The 23,501-nt window shown below is 42.5% G+C and overlaps 1 protein-coding gene across 3 annotated transcripts; it reads left to right on the top strand.

The window, feature by feature from the left end:
* The first annotated feature begins 34 nt into the window (after positions 1-34).
* On the top strand, positions 35-22,186 carry pak1 (p21 protein (Cdc42/Rac)-activated kinase 1). 3 transcript variants are annotated; one of them, XM_010869969.5, is made up of 14 exons: positions 35-264; positions 13,122-13,328; positions 13,615-13,709; positions 14,352-14,499; positions 14,596-14,633; positions 15,060-15,173; positions 15,740-15,968; positions 16,851-16,914; positions 16,995-17,156; positions 17,240-17,357; positions 17,656-17,755; positions 18,036-18,232; positions 20,410-20,547; positions 20,679-22,186. In XM_010869969.5, the coding sequence occupies exons 2-14, from the start codon at positions 13,142-13,144 to the stop codon at positions 20,763-20,765; spliced, it is 1,677 nt and encodes a 558-aa protein (XP_010868271.1). In that variant the 5' UTR covers positions 35-264; positions 13,122-13,141; the 3' UTR covers positions 20,766-22,186. The 3 variants fall into 3 exon arrangements, with proteins under 3 accessions (XP_010868271.1, XP_010868262.1, XP_034147795.1); XM_010869960.5 differs by having other exon boundaries at positions 13,119-13,328; XM_034291904.1 differs by lacking the exon at positions 35-264 and adding an exon at positions 4,790-4,804 and having other exon boundaries at positions 13,119-13,328.
* Positions 22,187-23,501: the final 1,315 nt, after the last annotated feature.

Genomic DNA, 23,501 nt, shown 5'->3' with positions numbered 1-23,501 from the left:
ACCAATACCCGCACGACTTAGCTTCAGCTTGACCACTTGCATACTAGATGCGCCTGTAGTGGGCGGGCGTTATTATGTAGCATGGTAGTATGTGACTAACAATAGCCTAGGATTGGCACAGAGCCTGGGCAGAGCGAGCGAAGAAGGGTTTGGCAAGTTGGTTAGAAAGAAAAAAAATTATCGACTTGTGCGAATGCATGCTTGCAATTACCGGGAAAGAGAAGAGATCACCAGCAGGAATTTTTCTAAACTACACGGCTAGTGGTGAGTTTATCACATTCCCTTTATCCACAATCAGTACCGGGCATGACAGGCTTTTCTGTTTTACCTTCCTTTACCCGGTACATTACCGGACTGCTCCCCCTAGACAGACAGGAGCATGCTCACAGCGCAACGGCCAGGGACCACAGACGTACAGTCCATTAGCGATATCTGTAGTTGGATAAAGAGCCACGACGCTACAGGCTAGATCATTTGTCGTTTCACTGATTTTGTCCCTGGGAGACCGGGTGTTATTATAACGTTGCAGTGTGTGGCGGCGTGGTGGCTATCCAGACATGATCACCCCCCCTCTCGTTTTCTTTTTCTGTCTCCCTCTCTGTGTATGTGAGTGGACCAATTTCATATTAAAAATGGCCAATTATTCAGTATTTCAATGAATGGCCGTAATGTTTTAATCACTTAAATTATTAAATTAAAGAATATTAACCTACAATGTTATGGATGTTATTTTGTGATATAATGAGAGGAGGCTAAATTGTACTTTAAATTTATTTAACGCCATAAGAGAGGGATATGTAATGAATCATTCTGCAGATGTGGGATGGGGAGTCAAAAGGAAAGTAAGTGAAACACACAAGCACAGACAGAGACTCAGACATAGTAGGTAGGAAAGTGAAAAGGAAAGAGAGAGTGGGACAGAGAAAAGGAGAGAGAAGCGGGTGAGGGCATGAAGATAAGCAATGCTGTAACTGTCTGATTAGTGACAGTGCTGCACAGTCTGACGTGGCATATTTAATAAATGACACATCAGGAATGATCAAGGATCAGCCGAGATCATCAGGCTAATCTGCATCCAGAAATGACCCATAATCCCGCTGTGCTGTCCAGAGTAACCATTTCCCTGTGCGGTACTCTGAGCACTGAAGTGCTTTATATAAGGAATAGGGTTCCAGTTGGTGCCTAGGCCCATGATCTAGTCTGGTCATCAGCCATCTCTGTCACCACAGCTTTCAGTTTTGATAAAGAACCTGTGCCAACACTGACCTTTGCCCAATGAAGGTTTCACATCATCAATATGACCCAGCAGTAGGAGAGAGATATGATTATCTGGTGGAAACCTGTTTGTATTGGGAGGGAGGGAGGGAGGGAGGGCGGATGGCTATGTAAAGTGATAAGTAGTGTTTTTTTTATGTTATTATGAAATACAACATTAATGCTTTACCAGTAATAATAACGTTGTTATGATAGAACAGCAGTGTGTTGAAAGTAATAATGATATATCAGATAGAACAATAGTGTTATAACAGAAATAGTGTTATGATGTAATAAAACAGTAGTGTTTGGACAGTATTCATGTTTTGACATAGTAACGGTATGTTATAATGCTATGAACAGTAATACTCATGTTTAAGGAGTTCACGTTGGGTGGTAATGCAGTCTAGGATGCTGTCTCCAGTGCACATTTCCCTCTGCAGCATGGGTTTGTAATAACGCTATGATATTATGTAACAGCAGTGTTTTAACTGTGTAATAATTTTATGGAATGTGTATGCAGCAAATGGAAAGTGAGGTTGTTGGATGGTGGTGGGAACTTTCAAACCTCCTTGCCACACAGACGTTCCTAAACTTAACCTAACTATACCGCCTAACTCTAAACCTAGGCTAACCCATAATGACTATACATAAAAATGAACCTCATTTCTAAAAGCAACCCCAATTATACATTTTACTCTAAATCTAACCCCCAAGCAAGACCCCGACATGCCTATTAAAACCAGAATCCTACATGCTCAGAAGAGCGTTCTGTAACGTTTCTACCTTGTGCTGTGTCCTTAGTAATAAAACTAGGAATAGTTCTGTTGAGGACGGAATACTAACGTCATGGCATCACAGCTAACATGCCCACTGAAGCAACAATAATACTATCAACTATAAATATCTCTCTCCCTACTTTTCTCCCTCTCCGCACAATTGGTTGAAGAGGCTGGAAATGACACGGATGCTCTCGCACAGTGACAGTTCTGCATTAGCACTAGCTTAATCACTGGTTTAAATCACCTTTAAATCCACTTCCTTCTGCAAACCATATGGACATGTAACTAATCTCTCTACTCTTCATTTCAATTTAAAGGGTTTTATTGGCATGGGAGACATTTGTTTACATTCCCAAAGCAAGTGAAAAAGGTTTCATAGACATTTATAATGTTTAAATGTTTCTGCTCCACTCACTTATTGGCCTTCAGTAATGCACCGTTTCAGAACTTGGTTTTATGATGACACATTGCTGTATTTCGCCTAACAGATGTGGTGTTTATGTTTGATTTGTTTTCAAATTCTTTATGGTCCTGTATGATCTGTGGATTTGAGTTTTCTCACTCTCCCATTTGGAATACTGCTTCACGAGCTATAAAATTGCAAGGATTTCACTAAGCACAGACTTTTAGTGATGCATTGGGTTAATTAATTCATTGGCACAAAACATTGTCTATAAAACATACATTTTTCAAATCAGTTATAGTTCTCTTGCTCAAACAAAAGCATTAAATGTACATTTCAGACACTCCAGACGGCATCCTTTTGTAAATCTGGCATATGCCCTCTTTGGAAGGTAGTGGTGTGGAGAGTGACTTCAACAAGTTTTCACTATGATGTTTTCTGTCAGCTCAAGTATTTTGCAATACCTTTTGAAATATGTAGCATGGTCTAAAAAAAGTCCTAACCACTCTGGCTCTGTAGGGTCTGTTTGTGAGTCGAGCCCAAAAACCAGCTAGTTAAGGAGACATTTTCCATGTTAAACCTGTAAATGAGGCAATTGTTTTTGAAGATTTGAGAATTTGACTTCAGGTGGGTGAAACATTTAACAAGTCTCCAGTGTTTATCCTATTTTGTGATTTATTGGGTCAGAAGTGGATCACAGACCTCTCAATCACAGGGCTATGAGTTCTATAATTTATTGAAGCTAGGTTGATATATGTAAAGTTCATTGAGATGGAATCATATGTTAAGTTGTATGTTCTTTTATATGACATCGAAGGACCTTGCTCTGTCTTTGATATCATTCACACCAGCTTTGTTAAAGAAACCTGTGTTGCTGGTGTTTCTAACAAGTTAGGTGGAATTCTTACTTTGCTCCAGGGCTATGGCGCAGAAGACAAGTGCTGCTGTAGCAGCTCCTCAGTTGGGAACAGATCCACTAGATCCCCTGCAGACAGAACCTCTTCCTCTCTCTTCATTTCTATACCCCCATTTCACTAGGGTGTGAAAGTGTGAACAGCTGTATCAGGAGTCACACCTCTGTTTATTCGTTAAGCTGTTTCTCTACCTCAAATATCTCCACTGGTGACCATTACCTCACTCACACACAAACACAGTCCTGCTGGTTTGACATCTGGCCTGCTGGAGCTGTGGTTGTCTGTCTGAAGTCTAAGATTGTTTCTGGTGTTAAAGGGATAGTTTTCTGTGAAATGGATAGTTTGGTGCTAAAGGGATAGTTTAGGGATAAAGGGATAGTGCTGTTTATTTAGTATTAAGCAATCTGGTGTCGCTACGCTCAGATTGAATGCAGACCAAGTGCTTATTTGATATTGCTTTGGCAATCGCACTGGAATTGTGGCGATATTCTGCGTAGCTTAGTTAGAGCGTGGCAAGTGCATCAACAGAGTTATGGGTTTGAATCTCTATGAGGAGAAAGGGTATGAACTCCACCTCCGTACATCACTCTGGATAAAAAGTCTGTTCAATGTAAAATTATGTCATCTGGTTGTGAGGCTAACTAGCTGTCTGGCTTTCATGTTATCTGCCTGTCATGCTAGCTGGCTAAATGGTTATAAGCTAGATGGGTGTGGCTAAGTGTGTACCCCTGTTGTATGTTGAAGGACTAGCAAGCAGTTTAGCTTTTATTCACAGGCTAAAGGGTTAAGTCTTTCTTCAAGAGTTTCTTGCTATTTATCTCTCTGTGACAGGAGATCTGCCATCACAGACTGCTCTGAAATTAACAATAAGCACTAAAGGAATACGTATACAGAAATACTCACACACTTGCACGCATACAATGCATTTATATAACCATAAAAATGCAAAATGCTTTAAATATGTGTAATTTGAACAGTTGATGCCCTCCTGCTGGTTTAGCATTTGTGTTTGAGAATGTTTTTCTGTAGTTCGACTAAAGATTTGTTGTTCTCTGTATCTCGCACGCTTACACGTGCAAGCACACTTGTCTAGTTCTATCATTCGTTTTCTTGGGGGTGGAGTAGCACTGGGCTCCCAGAAGGCCTCGAAATGTGCATTATTTATGGTGTTGCCTTGGTGATTGGGTTGGTGGGCGGGGCCAGACAGCTGGTAGGCAAAGACACTCAAGTGAGTGAGTGTTTGTGTGTCTGTGTGTGTGTGTGTGTGTGTGTGTGTGTGTGTGTGTGTGTCTGGTATAATAGTTATCATATGAGGAGTGAGTAGTTCAGCGGTGAGGTCACTGACCAGCCCTCTCCCTATAGTTTACTGTGGAACCAGCACAGAGAGACGGGGAGATTGGGGGAGAGAGTTTCTGTGTGGATAATTTATTCATGAACTATTATTTAACCAGGTAAGTCTCTTGTAATTATTGAGGAAGTCCTAGTCAAATGCATTCAGATGCAAACCAAGACATCACAAAGGACGAAATAAATACTATAAGAATGTGTGTGTGTATGCAGTACCCTCTGTAAGTATTGGGACAGTAAAGGTGTGTGGAAAAAGTACAAAATGTCACCTTCTATATCTGTTTGGCAACTAAGAATATAAGAGTTTCATCCCCCGATTTTATATGAATACTGCTCAATGTCTGTATATATGTGTGTATTATATATATATATATATATATTTAGCAGATCCAGTTATGCGATAGCAGTTCGTTTCTTTTATTTTTGAAGGAGTAAGGTGAGAGGAGGGTGGATCTTTTGCAACAAATTCAAGTAATACTTCAGTTTTTTGGAGTGATCAGAGGGATATATCTAATAGAGGACAGGTTGTGTGTGTGTGTGTGTGTGTGTGTGTGTGTATATGTGTGTATGTGTGTGTGTGTGTGTGTGTGTGTATGTCTGTACGTATATATATATATGTGTGTGTGTCTGTGTATATGTCTGTAAGTAAATATATATGTGTGTGTGTGTGTATGTATATATATACTTATATACACGTGTGTGTGTGTATGTGTGTATATATGTGTATGTTTTCAAAGAGATTTCTTAACCCATCTGCAGTACCTTCTGTCCACCGGTTGAAAACTCACTTATTTATAGTGACTAGTAAGTGGTTTCTCACATCTCTGTACCTCTCTCTCGTTCTGTCACCCAAGCTTTATTTCCCCAGAAAGAGAGAGATACAATAAAAGGAGAGACAGAGAGAGAGAGGCCAGGGGGTAGAAGTAGAGGGTGTGAAGGAGAGAGATCAGCTTCAAACAGTTTCTGGTGAATAATGGAGCACCCATTCTTCAGGCCTAGCATTGTTCTCTGACTCTCTGCATTTTCTCCTTTCTAAACCCTCACACACACACACACACACACACACACACACAGAGCAAGAGAGAGACAGACAGAAAGACACAAATCTTCACAGATGTAAAGGAAAGCAACCTTTGAGTGTCTTTCTAGGCATGGTTAAACGAACGGACAGCATGTGAAAAGAGAGCTATACAAAGGGTGAAAGCAAGAAAAAAGATGGATCTTTTTCCTCTTTGTGATTAGAACAATCTCTTGGTGGAAGTCCTGATGATGTCATGATGGTTGAGTGTTAAGAAGAGCCAGGATAGAATGTTGGGAAGCACCCTGAGACTCTTTCACATTAATCTGTCTAATAGAATTTGGTATATTCCTGTGATTCATCTTTAAACACCGGGGAGACATTGTGTCCACAAACACACACACACACACACACACACACACAGTGCATTCATGGGGAAAACACAAACATGGTAGGATGCAACCTTTGACAACATTAGGAATCATTACTTGAGTCATGGTCAGATTCCTTTTCTTCTAGACACAGTAGATTATGAAACTAATATTAAAATGTTTTGTGATCAGGAAAAGATTTAAATTGACTTGATTTAACTTGTCAAATTTTTAATCATTTTAAGACTGTTGCTTCTTTACATATTACAACAATCCTCTTATAATACTAGCGTATCAGCTGTAAATTTACTGCGGCTTGTCAGATCTGTAGATGCAAGTATGTACAACCCAAATAAAAAAGCTTTTCCAAATGGTGCATGTTCGCAGTAATAAACAGCAAGCTGGCTGTTAAAACCCTGTAGTTCTGTCCCTGAGCATGACAATTGACCCGAATTTTTCCCAGGTCTTTGCTGTACATGATGGATTACAGCAATGATACACTATAGCCATTTTTGACCTACTTTTCAATGTCCAGCATTCATGCACTTTCCTACATGGACTGCTCGAAGTATGTCCCACTAACACAGACTACATTATAAGAAGTTTTGTTTCATTTGGAAGTTTGTTTAAAAAACATTTACTAGACAGTTCTTACAAAATTCTGTCAAAAGGACTGCTAAAAAGTTGGACCATTCTTCTTGATCGAAGTTAGTCAGATTCAAGTAGACTAGTTTGCCCACCAAGATACTTTGCCTGTGGGTTAAGTCTTTGCTAATATCTGTTGCTGATCTGTGCTGAGAGAAATCGGCCTATATGACCTTACCTCTTCCAGAATCCTCTTGTTATAAGTGTCATCACCAGGTTACATTGTATGTTCCCCTTATCACTAGATTGAAACAACATTTTAAGCAGCTAGGTTAAATTAAGGTCACCAACTTGTTTAGAATGTTCTTGGGGGAAACTAACCAGACCGGGGGTCTTGATTCTGGGAGGGGAGAATACACTTCTCCAGACATCTAAAGATGCAACCGTAATCTTTGCCACTCTAAACATTTCTCTCAAATTAATGCTTTTCAAGTAATAACTAATCGCCCCCTCTGGAAGTTTCCGTTAGCCTTTTCCCTGACTGCAGTATCCAAGACGACTTTATTTATGCGGAATGGAGACGTGCATGTTTAACATCCCAGAGCAGGGCTCAGGGCCGGACCTCCACTGTATATTGTCCCTCACAGTATCTGTGTAGTTCTACATGTAGATGGACTAGGGTCTGCTTTAGACAGAGATTTTAAACAAGGGGTCATTAATGTCATTAGTTGAAAAGACCGTTTTAATCCTGTGGTTTATATACAGACATTTTCACCTTCTGTCAGAGAGAATCTGATTGTAATTTAATCTTGAAGCATTTTCTTTTCTTTATTTGGATGATGAGGAATCTACTTATTCATTTTGGAAGTTTGGATTCTCAGGCTGACCTACCTTTGGAATCACCTATATGGGGATGTATATCATAGAGCCTTTTCAGGTCGACATAAGCCGCCAACACGCTGATTTATTGACACTGACTTGTCTGTGCATTTTCTCTTAAGTTGACATTAAGCTCACTTAGAGTTATTAGGAGGACAGACCTCTCTCACTGTGCTCTAAAGCACTCTGAGTGGAAAGCACTGCATTTCCTCCAGTGAAATGTAGAACAAATGAGGGAAAGAACGATGGAAATAAATGTTTGATCATCCCCTTTTAATTCTTCCATCCCTTCATCTTCCCAGCCACTTCCTTCTCAAGGATTAATGGAGGGATGCACTAGGAAAGTGTCACATGGAGAATGTCAATGTTTAAACGTATACCTGTTCTACATTATACTAAATGGTCCTATTTATATGACTACTGGTTGGCAATGCTGTAATACTGCCTTGCTGTCTTCATTAGGCTATAGTAGAGCTTTGTGCGTGGCATGTCTAACAAATGTTTTTGTCGGGGACCTGCGTTTATATTGTTCATGTGTTGATAATATGCTACTGATACTGCCAACAACTTGAGGCTTGTTGATTTTCTTGGTTGGGCTTCATTTCCTGCTCTTAGGTGTGACAGAGCTATGCAGTATCACAGAGCAGCTGGTGTATAGAGACTCTTACAGACGGGGGGTATGTACTTGGATTGGGTTGTCATCCGTTCTGCCTGGTGGAGTGCCTGTAGTGAAATGGGTTGTGTGGGAAAACCAAATGGGGAGGAAGAGAGAATTTCTTTTTTTTTTTTTACTTTTGTTATGTATTATTTGTATTTGATGTAACTTTTTTACTTGCCTTGGCAAATGAATGATCCCAATGCTGAAAAAGTGCTTGGAATTGGAATTGGTAAGAGGGAGGTAGATAGGAAGGGACAGAGGTAAGGAGAGAGAGTGCGAGAAGTAGAGCAAGAGTGTCTCTGGGAGTTGGTTAATGCTGTGTGTGACTGATACTGATATGTGACTAAACAGTTGAAACAACAACATTTAAATACCATGTAACGTGATACGTCAACACAAGTGAACGTAGAATTGTTTTGGTACCAGTGTTAGAAGTTTTTAATTGCTACCTAATGACACTTTTTTTTTTCTTCCCGGATTCAGTTTATGGAGCTGGAAGGACTAAGAGAACATAACTTCCTCATTCCGCTCCCATACACATTCATCTTTAAACAGTAGCCACAGGGAGTATCTGTCAGGAAAGTGTCCCACCTCGTCCAGCAATTACACCATTACAAATATCTGGCAACAACTCTTGTAAATACAACAAATGTAGTGTAAAAACTCTCCAAGGGACATTCTGTTACCATCCATCATTCAAACTTGAGTAAACTGAGGGCTTGGGGATGTGTGTCTGTCTCATTCACCTCTTCTCTTGACTTTCTGACTGTCTGTTTTGGGCATGTCTTCCATCGTGTAAAAAAAGGAATCCTACATTTATCTGGTACTGTCCTCTATCACTCTCTGCCTCTCTCTCTGTCTCTCTCTCACTCTCTCTCTGTCTCTCTTTCTCTCACTCTCCCTCTCTCTCTGTCTCTCTCTCTCACTCTGTCTCTGTCTCTCTCATTGTTTGTTGGCCATGTCTTCTGCCATCTGCAGACACCCATACAGAGACACATGCCCCTTAAGCCTGTTCTCTTGATGAATCTACCTATTTTGAGATAATTAGCACTTTGTCCAAATCCATTTCTTATTCATACAGTCACATGACATAAATGGTAATTTGTTATGTTTTCACTTTGAGAATAAACATAACCAAAGCTTATATAAATATAACTCAATATATATATCAGAGAGAACTGTATGTATCTACATAAAAAGACTGAAATGTCTGTTTGTGTGTGTCTGTGCGTTCGTGAAAGAGACAGATGCACTAAAATATGGTAAAATATACATTTGAACTCTCTCTGTGCCCTGGGGGACTGGCTCATTTACATGGTGGCTAAGGAATACTATTTATCCGTTCTTTCGTCTGACTCGTTCACTCTTTCGTCTGTCTTTTTTCTTAGACTTTGTTTCTATATTCCTACTCCTTCATCTCTCAGACTACACAAGAGTAGTCTGTTGTGTATAGGCTTGATTTGTCTAGTCATTAGCTCCACCAGGAGGGCATCTTTTTCTCCTTTGGCTCCCCCGGGATGGTGTGGTCTTCTGGGCTTTGTGTACAGAGGCTGGCCCACGCTGGTGTGTGTGCATGTGTGTGTCTATGATTGTGACTTCTAAAATGTGTCATAAACCAACTCGGTGTTTGATACAGGGGTGAGACGGGGTTGTAATCCCTCAGTCAGTCATTCACTGAAGAGCACTACGGCTGCATCCAAAATGACCCTGTTTTACACATAGTGAACTACTGTTGACGTGAGCCTCTGGGAACAGGGAACGGTTAAGCGTGCCATTTGGGAAGCAGGACGTCTTTAGAGTCTACCTTCATTAGTCACTTCCCCAGTCTGTGTGTGTGTGTGTGTGTGTGTGTGTGTGTGTGTGTGTGTGATGACAGGGTTGAGGTGAGGGGGGTGTTTGATGTCTGAAAGAGGGCGTCTGGAAGGAGGAGGTGACAGAGGTCCTCTGGTATTACAGAACCGTATGAAGTCTGTCTGGGTGGGATCCACCTTGTGACCAGCTGTTGTCCTCACCAGAGTGTGTGTGGGTGTTTGTTTGTACATCTGTTTAGTGTTTGTCTGACAACTATAGATCCACACTTTGATGACGTGTGTGTGTTTGTGTGTTTTAGGTCTAACTATACTCATGGGGACCTTTTGCCGGTCCCCAAGAGGCAAAAGTCCATTTCCGGCTTTTATGAATCATTTTAGAGTTAGAATTGGGGTTTCTTTAAGGTCCAGGCATTGTTGGTTGAGTTTAGGGTTAATGTTAGGCATTCCATCTAGGTAAAGTTTAGTTTAAATGTTACTTTATTGAGGTTAAGGTTAGGTGAAGGTTAGGGTTTAAAATTAGGGCAAGGGAGCATGCAATTTCTATTTTCTGGTCCCCATGAGGATAGCCATACAAACGTGTGTGTGTTTGTGAAACCCCACCCACTGCTCCATGACTCGGTTCTTACATCAGTGGCTGTGACATCATTATGACTGGAAGGCAGCAGACCTCCAAAATCCAAACAAATCAAACCTCACCTAGATACACTCTTTCTCTCTGTCTCACACAACCACTTTCTCTCTGGCTCTCATACACCCATTAGGCTAGATGTTGTGGTTAGATGGACAGTGAGAACAGAGTTTAGTAGATTTAAGCTCTTTTCCATCCTGACAGACAGACAGACAGGCGAACAGACAAGGTAACTACTCTTAACACGTGTGTAGGGTTGGGTATCGTTTGAATTTGAACGATTCCGATTCTGATTCCTTGTTTCGATTTCGGTTCCTAACGATTCCGATTCTTTTAAGAGGCAGGGTCAAAAAAGTTTAAGATATTTTAAATGAGCTAGCTAACCAACGGTCTTTCTGAAGGAAATAGTCTGACCTTCTCCATACATTTTAATTCTATGAACGTTTTACTTTTTATGAACTTTACTATGAATTTCTCACAGGGCTGTTTTCAACTACAATATAAATATCAAATCTATGAACTTGAATATAAATATTATAAATTATGAATATATTTTCACAGGGGTACACTTTCCTCAAGTGAGCTTTATTTTTGAAAACCGCATGAAAACATATACACATGAGTGTATGATGCTGCAGGAACTTAAACATGTTACCTTGCTCTCATTGAGGGGCTAACCTGGTGCAGAATAGCAAATAAACAATAAGAAACAACTTGTAAAACCCAGTCCAGATTAGCAGCAGGTACAGTATAAAATCAGAAACAGTTCTTGTTCAGGTAAATTATCATATCTGCCTTCTCAGGCAGGATGCGTGAGCGTTCTGGACAGATAGTATCTCCTGCTGTGGATAAAACGCGTTCGCTGGGTGTAGAAGAAGCTCGAACGCATAAATAAGAGAAAGCGATATTTGAATTATACTTTAAGAGTTTACTAACACCATATTTTTCCTCTGTTGACCCAACTTTACTACACCGGGACTCTTTATGGACATAATTAACAGAACTGCTCACCCCTGAACACCCGACGCTAAGTATCATTAAAATGCCTTATCATTGTAATTATTGTAGCTACAACACGGAGGAGAATTATCGTTCGGAGGGAAATGATCGGCAGGCATGTTCTACCAGAGGCCTTGAAAAACGAAAAACGTTAGTCTTCGGCGATTCCATTACCCGCAGTATTAGACTAAAGAATCCGCCGGCGATCGTACACTGTTTACCGGGGGGCAGAGCCACCGACGTAGCCGCAAATCTGGGGCTGGTGCTAGCGAAGTCTAAACCTGGCAAGTATAGAGAGTGAGGAGATATTGTTATTCACGTTGGAACCAACGACGTTAAGATGAAAAAGTCAGAGGTTACGAAGTTCTGTTTAGAAAAGCGAAACCACACTTTGGTGGACGCTCCTTCGTTGTTGTTCAACGGTTTCTTCTTCCGGTTGGCGGACTGTGAATCGAAACTAGGAATCGAAATTTAAACTTTTGAACGATACCGGGAAAATCGCAAAGCTAGTCCCGGTTCCAATCATTACTCGATACCCAAGCCTACACGTGTGTTTAGATGTAGGTGGAATTGACTGTCATTACAGAGAATTTGACAACTCAATGCAGTGCTTATGTTTTCCCTGCATTGCATACAAATCAAAAGGTTTTCAAATCAAAAGGTTCAGCAAAAGGGCCTGTTTCTGACCGCTGACAAATGTTCCACTATAGTAGCTTAGACACAAAAGGAGACATTTAAGTTGTTAACTGAAGTATGAGGATGTCACTTCTTCCAGGTGATATTAAATCAGTTGATGGCAATGTAGTAAAAGGTTTATGATTTGGTGGAGTGTCTGACACCATTTTTTTCCAGTTGGGAGTTTGTGTCCACCATGAGCATACATTATTGCAGCTTAAACATGACAAATTTGTCTGTTTTGGTAAAGTAAATATTCAGTTTAGAAGTTAGGTTTAGGGTAAAACATACAATTGAACATAGGTAACATAATCAAACTTAAGATAGTAGAGTTTTAGATTAGGTATAAAGTTAGGGTAAGGGTTAGAATTAGGGGTAAGGTTAGATTTTAGGTTAGTGAACATGGATTTTAGTTTTCTGGTCCCCACAGGGATATAAGTCCAAATATGTGCTTGTGTGTGTGAAACAAACAGAGTCTTTGTGTGGTGTTTAGATTGTTGTGGTAAAACCAGTCAGGAGGTTGTTCCTTTTTCTCCTCAGGTCAGTGGCTCAAACAGTTATTAGTGTGATCTGAGGGAGCAGGCAGCCTTGTGTGCTTCTTTATTCCTAGATTGTGACTCATGAAGCTAGCCTGTAAAGATGTGTGTATTTGCAGATCAAACAAAATGCCAGCAAATAGTCAGCTATCGACTGGTAGTCCTCCCAGCTGTGTTCTTTAGCTGACAATCTAGGTAGTTCAATGTTTCCTCAGTTGAATGGCTGCCGGACCTAATGGTGATTGGTTGTTTCACCAGCAGCTGGTGTTTGATTGGTGAAGATGTCTGATAATGGGGAAGTCGAGGACAAGCCCCCAGCTCCGCCCATGAGGAACACCAGCACTCTGATTGGCTCCTCCAGCAAAGAGCCTGCACCGCATGGCTCTAAGCCACTGCCCCCTAACCCAGAGGACAGGAAGAAGAAAGATCGATCCATTAGGTCCATCCTGACTGGAGGAGGAGATAAAAGTGAGTCGTGTGTGCGTTTGTGCGTGTGTGCGCCTACAGGTGCACCTGTACTCGTTCATGACTGTTCGACTGTGAAATCAAGGAAAATAATCACAGGGAATGTGACAGACTTTCAAATCCCCCAGGATTCATTGCAGTAGCTTGCTTACTATGCCTACCCATGTGCCTTTGGGGAATTGGTGTCTCAAGAGACTTTGCAATTGCCTTTAGAAATGTGACCCCCCCCCCCTCCTTCTCTTTACCGTTCCTTGTCTTTCTTTCTTCATCTCTCACTTCTTTAACTTAGCCAACAAGAAAAAGGAGCGCCCGGAGATCTCACTGCCATCTGATTTTGAACACACTATTCACGTGGGCTTCGATGCTGTCACTGGAGAGTTCACAGTGAGTTTATGTGCTCTAGATCTGTGCTATAATATGGTCTGTCTCTGTTTGTGCACTGTATGTATATTGAACATGCTCTATATCTATGATCTGTATCCAGTGGGCTCTGTGTTCTACATTCAAGATAAGCTTGATGGGCTTTATATCTAGGATCTGATTCAAATAAGCTCCAATGTCCTTTAGATCTAAGATTGGTTCCAATAGGCTCTGTGCTCTAGATCTAGGACCTGGTTCCTGTAGGCTTGATGTGCTCTAGATCTACAATCTGGTTCAAGGAGGCTCTATGTTCCCTAGATCTACAATATGATTCCAGTAGGCTCTATGTGCTCTACAACTACTATCTGGTTCCAAAAGGCCCTATTTGCTCTAGATCTAGGACCCTAAATGCTCTTCATTCTCTAGATCTTAGTTTTCTGTCGTCTGTTTTCTTTATATCTGTGGTGTTTATCTAGCTGGGTGGGGAACTAATAGTCAGGTGATTTGAGTACTAAGAGAGACCAAGAAAAGTGATTCAGAAGTGAAATGGGAGAGAGACTGAGAGAGAGAGAAAGCAAGCAAGAATGACCCAGTTCTCTGGCCACTGCGGACATAACTGTGCTGTTGCTCTTGTTACTAAGTGTGTGTGTGTGTGTGTGTGTGTAGGGCATGCCAGAGCAGTGGGCCCGGTTGCTCCAGACTTCTAACATCACTAAACTGGAACAGAAGAAGAATCCTCAGGCTGTTCTGGACGTTCTCAAATTCTATGACTCCAAGGAGACCAACAACAGCCAGAAATATATGAGCTTTACAGGTACACACACACACTATCTCTCACCAGCACACACATGAACATACATATTCAGACTGAACCCACCAAAGATGTCTTCATCCTGTCTTTCCTCCACAGACAAGAGTTCAGACAACTACAGCTGTTCCAACACCACTGTAAGTCTTCGGAAACGTCTCCGCTCCAGTCCCAAATGCAGTCAGCCTACAACTATGCATTTAGAACATCCGCCATGAATGGCCATAGCGAGAGTAATCAATAAGAGGGAGGAAGAGAGGAGAGGGGGAGGTGGAGGCGCAGAGAGGAGAAGAGGGCGGATTGTCCCGGTCAACCCTACTTGTCTCATTCCAGGCTCTACTCCTCTCTTTACTTCTGTCTTTATTAACACTGTGAATCAGCACATTCTCCTCCTCCTGTCTGGCCAACTGTTCCACTCATTCAGGAGAAGAGCAAGAGAGGAAGGAAGGAAGGGAGGAAGGATGAGTTTAGAAGGGGGAGGGGGAGAGGAAGGAAAGATGAGTGAGGGAATGTATGTGTGAGGGAGAGAGGAGGTGAGCTAACTGAATGTTATGTCACACCCTCAGAGCTCCAAGGCCGTTTCAGAGACTCCCGCCGTAGCAACGGTATCTGAGGATGAGGATGAAGATGAGGCTGCGCCCCCTCCTGTTGTTGCCCCTCGACCAGAACACACCAAATCAGTACGATACAAACACACACACTCCCTGTTTCTCTCTCTTTCTGTGTCTCTCTCTGTCTCTTAACCCCCTGGCTCCAGACAGTGTAAATAAAGCAACCCGCTCCTCGTGCTGCTTCTTGCTAACAGAGGCAGGTGTGTGTGTGTTTGTGTGTGTGTTTGTGACAGTCATGGGCAGCAGCAGGGAGCTGAATTTAGCGACTGAACTTACATGGCCTCTTCTCTCTATTGTCACAGAAAACTCCACACACAAACACGCACACAAACACACACATCAGAGAAATCCCCTAGAGAAGAGGTCTTTTCTCTTGTTCCAAAATGAAGTAGCGGCTTAGACAGGACTGCTGCTTTGGCGCCACTGTTGCCACGGTGATTTAGCAGCTCAGTGCACCTGACTGGGTCACACACACATAGTAAACTAAAGAACACTAACTACAAATGAGATGCTTTGGTGGATGGATGCCTAATCTTTACCTCAGAAGGTTGACTCCGTTTTTATTTCCTGTTCACTCCTTTTCTCCCCTTTACCACTTCTCCCTCCATCTCCTTCCCCCCCCTATCTTCTCTTAGATATACACTCGTTCAGTGATAGACCCCCTCCCGGCCCCTCCCACCAGAGACGTTGCCACGTCGCCCATCTCTCCCCCGCCACCAGAGGGTGCCACCTCTGCCACCACGCCAACCACTAGCCCCACCACTAGCCCCACCCCTAGCCCCGCCCCGGGGCCCTCCTTGCCACGACCCGCAGACAAAACGCGCAAGAAGAAGATGTCTGACGAAGAGATACTGGAGAAGCTACGTAAGAAACACACACAGAGATTCACTCCGTTGTCCGAAAGGTCCGGTAGAATTAATCTGAACTGGCTGCTGGTTTCAAATCCAAGACATCCTCTAAGGTGTTCTGTGGTGATGCATTCTGAAGGTCTGGTCAATGAAGTGGTTAAAGGTAGACTCAGTGAAATGACGGCAGAGCACTGGGATGACAAGACGGGGAGACGGGGAGACGCAAGACCTCACAGTCCTACGGTCTCACAGGGCACCTGTCCTCTTTTGGCACTGAACCAAAAGTTTGGCATCACGGTTCATTGTTAGTTTTTTCGGAAATTGACCCACGGAACGTAACTTTTTTCAGCCATGTCGTTTCTTTGAGTCTACCTTTAAATGCTGTAATGTTCTGTGGTCCTCTGGTGTGTGTATAACTAGTTCCAAATATATTCTGTGACGCCACATGCCTCAGATGTACTCAGGTCTCCATCTACTGGTAAGAATGATATTGTCACTGCGGCATATCCTCCTGCCCTCCTGTCCAATCCTGGCATCTGATTGGTTCTCTTTTCTCACTATTATCCAATCTCCCGGCGTTACCCAGTGACTTGGTGGAATGAGGCTTCTTACAGTCCGACTTCCTCTTGTGGACTCTAACATGTCTGTGTATTGTTGTATCTCACTCTCAGTCTCTTCGTCTCACTCTCTGTCAGTTTGAGTGTGACCAGCATGTCCTCCTGACCTTGCCTTCAGACGGTGTTCTGACCCTACAAGGTCATTCTGTGGTCCTGTTGTGGTTTTGATGACACGTCTATTCTGTAAAGCTCCTACTTTTCCCTCTTTTTCTGTTTGTCTATCTTTCAGTTTCATGTTTTCTCCTCTCCCCTCCCTCTCCATCTCCCCCCTCTGTTTTCAGGGAGTATAGTCAGTGTCGGAGACCCCAAGAAGAAATACACACGCTTTGAGAAGATCGGACAGGGGTGAGTCTGCCGCACACAGACACACACACTCTTTCAATTCAAACTTAAAGAATGATCAAACAGTGACCCCCCCCCCCCAGTGCGTCAGGTACGGTGTATACAGCCATTGACATCGCTACAGGACAGGAGGTGGCCATAAAACAAATGAACCTTCAGCAGCAGCCCAAGAAAGAGCTCATCATCAACGAGATCTTGGTCATGAGGGAAAACAAGAACCCCAACATCGTGAACTACCTGGACAGGTGAGGAACACGCCCTAGCCCCACCCCCCCTTCAAACCTTCTGCCATCACTGGTAAACTGGTCATATTACTGTGTTTTGGTAGTTACCTGGTAGGGGAGGAGTTGTGGGTGGTGATGGAGTATCTGGCCGGAGGCTCTCTGACTGACGTTGTCACGGAAACCTGTATGGACGAGGCTCAGATCGCTGCTGTGTGTCGGGAGGTCAGTAAGGCTGCTGGGTGGGTGCCGGTGGATCTCAAACACCAGCACCTGAAATCATGTTTGGGTTCAAGTGCACGTTTGTGGCACTAATATTTGGCTGTCTCAGCCTACGGACCGAGGTTTACCGTACATGCAGTACAGTACAGTGTCCTCGTATTCAAGACCTTCTAAAAGTCATTTCTGGATTGATATGAAGTATTTTGTGTGTGTCATTGGTATGTTTGCTAATTCTGAAAGTGATTGCCTTGAGCATTTGAGAACAAATGTAATGTGTATTTGTACATTTCTTTCTCTCCAGTGTCTACAGGCCTTAGAGTTTCTTCATTCTAACCAGGTGATCCATCGCGACATCAAGAGTGATAACATCCTTCTAGGAATGGATGGATCAGTGAAACTGAGTAAGAAACACGCCCGCTGACACTCAGGGTTGGAGAAAGATGATGGCGTTCTTGTTCAGTCTCTGTTTGACCAGCAGAAGGAGCTGAGAGCCTTTGTTCTAATGTAGCACTACAGCGTGCCATTTACAGTTTAGTGAATACTTCCAGGCCCGTTTCACAGACACACATTGATCTCAGTACTGGACTAAAATATTTAGCTTAACTGAGATTTCTTTTTTAAATGGGAAAATTGGGAGTGTCAGAACCAGGTCTAACATGTTCTTCCCCATTTTCTCTCTAGCCGACTTTGGGTTCTGTGCCCAGATTACTCCTGAACAGAGTAAGAGGAGCACCATGGTGGGGACTCCCTACTGGATGGCTCCAGAGGTGGTGACCCGCAAGGCCTACGGGCCTAAAGTGGACATCTGGTCTCTGGGCATCATGGCCATTGAGATGGTGGAGGGAGAACCCCCTTACCTCAATGAGAACCCTCTCAGGGTTAGTGACTGTCTGTGTGTGTGTGTGTGTGTGTGCATGCATTCGCATGTGTGTGTGCTTTCTTGACTTAACTACAAACCCGATTCCAAAAAAGTTGGGACACTGTACAATTGTGAATAAAAACAGAATGCAATGATGTGGAAGTTTCAAATTTCAATATTCTATTCAGAATACAACATAGATGACATATCAAATGTTTAAACTGAGAAAATGTATCACTTTAAGGGAAAAATAAGTTGATTTTAAATTTCATGGCACCAACACATCTCAAAAAAGTTGGGACAAGGCCATGTTTACCACTGTGTGGCATCCCCTCTTCTTTTTATAACTGACTGCAAACGTCTGGGGACTGAGGAGACAAGGGGCTCAAGTTTATGAATAGGAATGATGTCCCTTTCTTGTCTGATAGAGGCTTCTAGTTGCTCAACTGTCTTAGGTCTTCTTTGTCGCACCTTCCTCTTAATGATGCGCCAAATGTTTTCTATGGACGAAAGATCTGGACTGCAGGCTGGCCATTTCAGTACCCGGATCCTTCTTCTATGCAGCCATGTAATTGATGCAGTATGTGATCTGGCATTGTCATGTTGGAAAATGCAAGGTCTTCACTGAAAGAGACGACGTCTGGATGGGAGCACATGTTGTTCTAGAACTTGGATATAACTGTCAGCATTGATGGTGCCTTTCCAGATGTGTAGGCTGCCCATGCCACACGCACTCATGCAACCCCATACCATCAGAGATGCAGGCTTCTGAACTGAGCGCTGATAACTTGGGTTGTACTTGTCCTCTTTAGTCCGACCACAGAACACTTTTTTGATTCGTCTGACCACAGATCACTTTTCCACTTTGCCACAGTCCATTTTAAATGATCCTTGGCCCCGAGAAAATGCCTGCGCTTCTGGATCCTGTTTAGATACGGCTTCTTTTTTGACCTATAGGGTTTTAGCCGGCAACGGTGAATGGCACGGTCGATTGTGTTCACCAACAATGTTTTCTGGAAGTATTCCTTGCCCATGTTGTGATTTACATTACAGTATCATTCCTGTATGTGATGCAGTGCCGTCTGAGGGCCCGAAGATCATGGGCATCCAGTATGGTTTTCCGGCCTTGACCCTTGCGCACAGAGATTGTTCCAGATTCTCTGAATCTTTGGATGATATTATGCACTGTAGATGATGATGATAACTTCAAACTCTTTGCAATTATTCTCTGAGAAACTCCTTTCTGATATTGCTCCACTATTTTTTGACGCAGCATTGGGGGAATTGGTGATCCTCTGCCCATCTTGACTTCTGAGAGACTGAGAGACAATCATGTTGCCAATTGACATAATAAGTTTCAAATTGGTCCTCCAACTGTTCCTTATCTGTACATTAAACTTTTTCGGCCTCTTATTGCTACCTGTCCCAATTTTATTGGAGTGTGTAGCTCTCATGAAATCCAAAATGAGCCAATATTTGGCATGACATTACAAAATGTCTCACTTTCAACATTCGATATGTTGTCTATATTCTATTGTGAATTAAATATTAGTTTATGAGATTTGTAAATTATTCCATTCCTTTTTTACTCACATTTTGTACAGTGTCCCAAGTTTTTTGGAATCGGGTTTGTATATTACAGGGAGAAAACTGTTCCCAAACTGATTAAATCAGAAAAGGTTGACTAGTGGGGACATTTTCCTTTGCCCATTTTTAAAAATGTCTTGGGTAAAGTTTACAATTGTATTTAGGTTGGAATTAGGAAAAGGCTGAAGAGGTAGGTTAGATTTTGGCAGAAATATTAGGCTATTGTATAGTATATGTTGAGGTACTATTTGGTAGTATTTTATTAGAGTAATCATGGTGTCCCCATTTAGATAGCTGAGTAAACAGGTGCGTGTGTATGCATGCGTGTGTGTGCGTGCCTGGTCCCAAAATTCCCTCAAGGTGTTTTGGCCGGGCCCCAATAGGGAAAGTGCAATTCATGGCTTAACGTTTATATGGCTTAGAAACCTCTAGACTTTAGCTTTAGAAGACTTTTGGGCATAGTGTTGGAGCTTTCTGGTTCCATCACTATGGCTTTATTGAGGTGGGATTTCTGGGTTAGGTCTCCCCTCAAAGATAGAAAAGCAAATGTGCATGTGTGATATATCTTTCCATATATCTTAGCCTGTGTTTGTCTATCCTGTCTTTTAGGCATTGTATCTGATTGCGACCAACGGTACACCAGAGCTGCAGAACCCAGAGAAACTGTCCTCAGTTTTTAGAGACTTCCTCACCTGCTGCCTGGAGATGGATGTGGAGAAAAGAGGAAGTGCTAAAGACCTATTGCAGGTAGGGGGTGGGTGCAGACTGGCTAAGGTAGAGGGTTTTAGTGCGTAATATTTTAGAATTAAGTTACATCACTAATTTCACCAGTAGTAATACAAACCCATTTCTAATCCTCTCTTCTCTCCTTTCCACAGCACCAGTTCCTAAAGGTGGCAAAGCCCTTGTCCAGTCTGACTCCTCTTATCCTGGCAGCCAAAGAAGCAGCCAAGGCTAACCGCTAGCCCATTCAATCACCAACTTTTCTTTCCTCTCCTTGTCTCTCTTTATACCTTCCCACTCCCCGCAGCAGACCCCTCCTCTCCCCCCCCACCCCCTCAACCTATCATAGCTGACGGTGGGAAGGACAGTTACACTGTCATCACTGGTACAAATACTGTTTGGGTTGACGAAGAGCTCCAGTCCCAAAGACTCATGGGAGTTGTTGTTTCAGCAGGACAGTGGCTGAACTCTCTATAGATAGGGCCTCTGGACTGAATCTGAGCTGGCCACTGATCTGTTGGTTGGTTTGTTATATGTTTTCATGTGTTGAAAATGTGTGTTTTAGTTTGGTCTTTTTAAAGGCATTTTCTTTATGGGAGAAAGTTTCGGTTGATTACAGTGTAATAAAGAGACACCAAGTGGTATTGTACACTGGTTGAGTCCTGAATAGCACCCTATTCCCTACATAGTGCACTACTTTTGTTAAAAGATAGGGTGCCATTCGGGATGTAGAATTTCAGTCTGAATATAAGCTGAAACTATGTACTTATTTCTACTCTGGCGGAGTGAGATGAAACGCATGAGCATTTTTTTTGAACATCTAAAACCATAATAATAATACAATTTGTGATAGTTGGTAATGACGGTACATGAAGGATGTTCAATACAGTACAGAAGGATCTTATTTTTCAGCAGGATACAATACACAACAATACAATGTTGGATTGATCCAATTCCCACCTTCTTGATAATGTGTACATTTAAATGTGAAGAAGAAAAATGCTCCGGGAAAAAAACAACCTGAAAATATTGACAAAAGTTTTTGTTTAGCATCATGATTATTCAGATAGAGCTGAAGAAGGTACCAGTCAGAAATTTATGTTTTACTAGGATGTTTTGCTTTGTTCCATTTTTTAAATGTAGCGTTAAAGATCTACCTTCAGCCTTAAACTGTCTCATAGGCAGGGCTGGCTCCAGGCATAACAAACATAAGCAGTCACTTAGGGCCCCATGACCGCCAGGGGGCCTCTGACTGCTAGGGAGCACCCGACCGAGGGGAGAGGGGGCTCCAAATGAAATTGTGCTTAGGGCCCCCAAAAGGCCAGAGCCAGCACTGCTCATAGATGGAAGACTATCCTGACAGTTGGACAACCTTTAGTCTCTCACTCCTGGGCTGTGGGCACTTCAGTGGCTGTGAGAAGAGACCACACAACCCCCAAGTCTCATCAGTTGCCCAGACTGAAGTCCTCCTGAGATTGAACTGGTTTAGAACTAGGATAGACTAGTTAAGAACTGGTTCAAACTGGTTTGGACTTGTTCTGATTAGCTCAGATAAGGATGTTTATTATAGTCTTCTCTCCCTGTGTTATGGAGCCATAATTATGATGTTTATAAAAGTCTTGGATTATTTTGAAAGAGACAAATAAAGTGAAGACAAAATCTGTATTGTGGTCTGTTTTTCAGTTTTTTTTGTCTTTGTTTCAGTACTAAGCTTTTAGGAAGGTAAATGCTATCTGTCATTAACTGTCTCACATTGGCTGTCAGTTGGGTGTACCTCTCGGAGGGTTTGTTCTGTAAAGAGTTATTGCAGTTTAAGTGTGTCTGCTCCTCTGGGTGGGGTTCTCTGAATGGGAAATGCTCTGGTAATTACTGTTGCTTAAATCTTCAACAGCTTGGCCTGTGGAAAGGGGTTTGCGTGTTTGTCTCAAGTCTCAACCCACTGAATCATTATTTCAAACTTTTCCTCTTTTTCTTTTCTGTCTCTATCCCCCTCTCTCGCTCTTACTCTGTCCTTTTCATCTTGGCTGATGGAATGATAAGGGTTCTTGCTGACTTGGCACTGGGGCGAGAAAGACTGAGGGAGGAAGAGAAAGAAAAGAGATGAATGTGGAGGAAGGGGCATGACATCATCTAGGCTGCAGTAGAAGAGAAAAGTAAGAAGTGGGATCCCCAAGAGGGCTAGGGACTGAGACATACATACCTCAGTGTCTGTGATCCACATACCTCAGTGTCTGTGATCCACATACCTCAGTGTCTGTGATCCACATACCTCAGTGTCTGTGATCCACATACCTCAGTGTCTGTGATCCACATACCTCAGTGTCTGTGATCCACATACCTCAGTGTCTGTGATCCACATACCTCAGTGTCTGTGATCCACATTGATATGTCCATGTGGGTGGGGACCAGTTGTCCCTACAAAGATTCAAAAATATTTTAAAAATCGGTGACCCGAAGTTTCTTTTTGCCAGTCCTCACTAATGACCTGTTATGATTAGGTGTTATTTCTGTTATGTTGAGTTTAAGTTACAATTGGGTCTAAGGGACAGGGTACATGGATTTCTGAGTTAAGTTTCAGGTCCCCAGAAGATATATAACAACACACGTATAGCGGTGCACATGCATTCTGTGATTGAGGTTACTGTATCTGTTGGCTCCTTGTATGCTCTTTGCCCAAACAGAGGTTTCAGTCAGAGATTTTACTTGCAAAGGATTGTCTAAATCTACTCAGCCTGGACTATTGTAATTATATGAGTGTGGTACAGATTACAGAGCTTCATTGCCCAGATTAGAGAAACTCACTTTAGCCTTGCTGGGCCTACACAATATACTACACTACGTCTCTGTTGGTGTGGTTGAGTCGGTTATGTAGCAGCACCACTCCAGTCTGAGCTTCAAACAACAACCTTTTCATTCGCTGCCAACGAACGAGCGTAATAGTCGATATGGGCTATTTGGATCATTATTCTGTACTAATT

Source organism: Esox lucius, chromosome 1 (assembly GCF_011004845.1).
Source record: "Esox lucius isolate fEsoLuc1 chromosome 1, fEsoLuc1.pri, whole genome shotgun sequence".
NCBI classification, from domain to species: domain Eukaryota; kingdom Metazoa; phylum Chordata; class Actinopteri; order Esociformes; family Esocidae; genus Esox; species Esox lucius.
The sequence above is the reverse complement of the archived record's forward strand: the minus strand, read 5'-3'. Positions and strand labels throughout refer to the sequence as shown.

Excerpts from the sequence above, each read along its gene's own strand:
- pak1 (XM_010869969.5), top strand. The coding sequence starts at position 13,142 with ATGTCTGATAATGGGGAAGTCGAGGACAAGCCCCCAGCTCCGCCCATG. Across the intron at positions 14,634-15,059 it reads ACAGCTGTTCCAACACCACT|AGCTCCAAGGCCGTTTCAGA; the intron begins GTAAGTCTTCGG and ends TCACACCCTCAG. Across the intron at positions 16,915-16,994 it reads TTTGAGAAGATCGGACAGGG|TGCGTCAGGTACGGTGTATA; the intron begins GTGAGTCTGCCG and ends CCCCCCCCCCAG.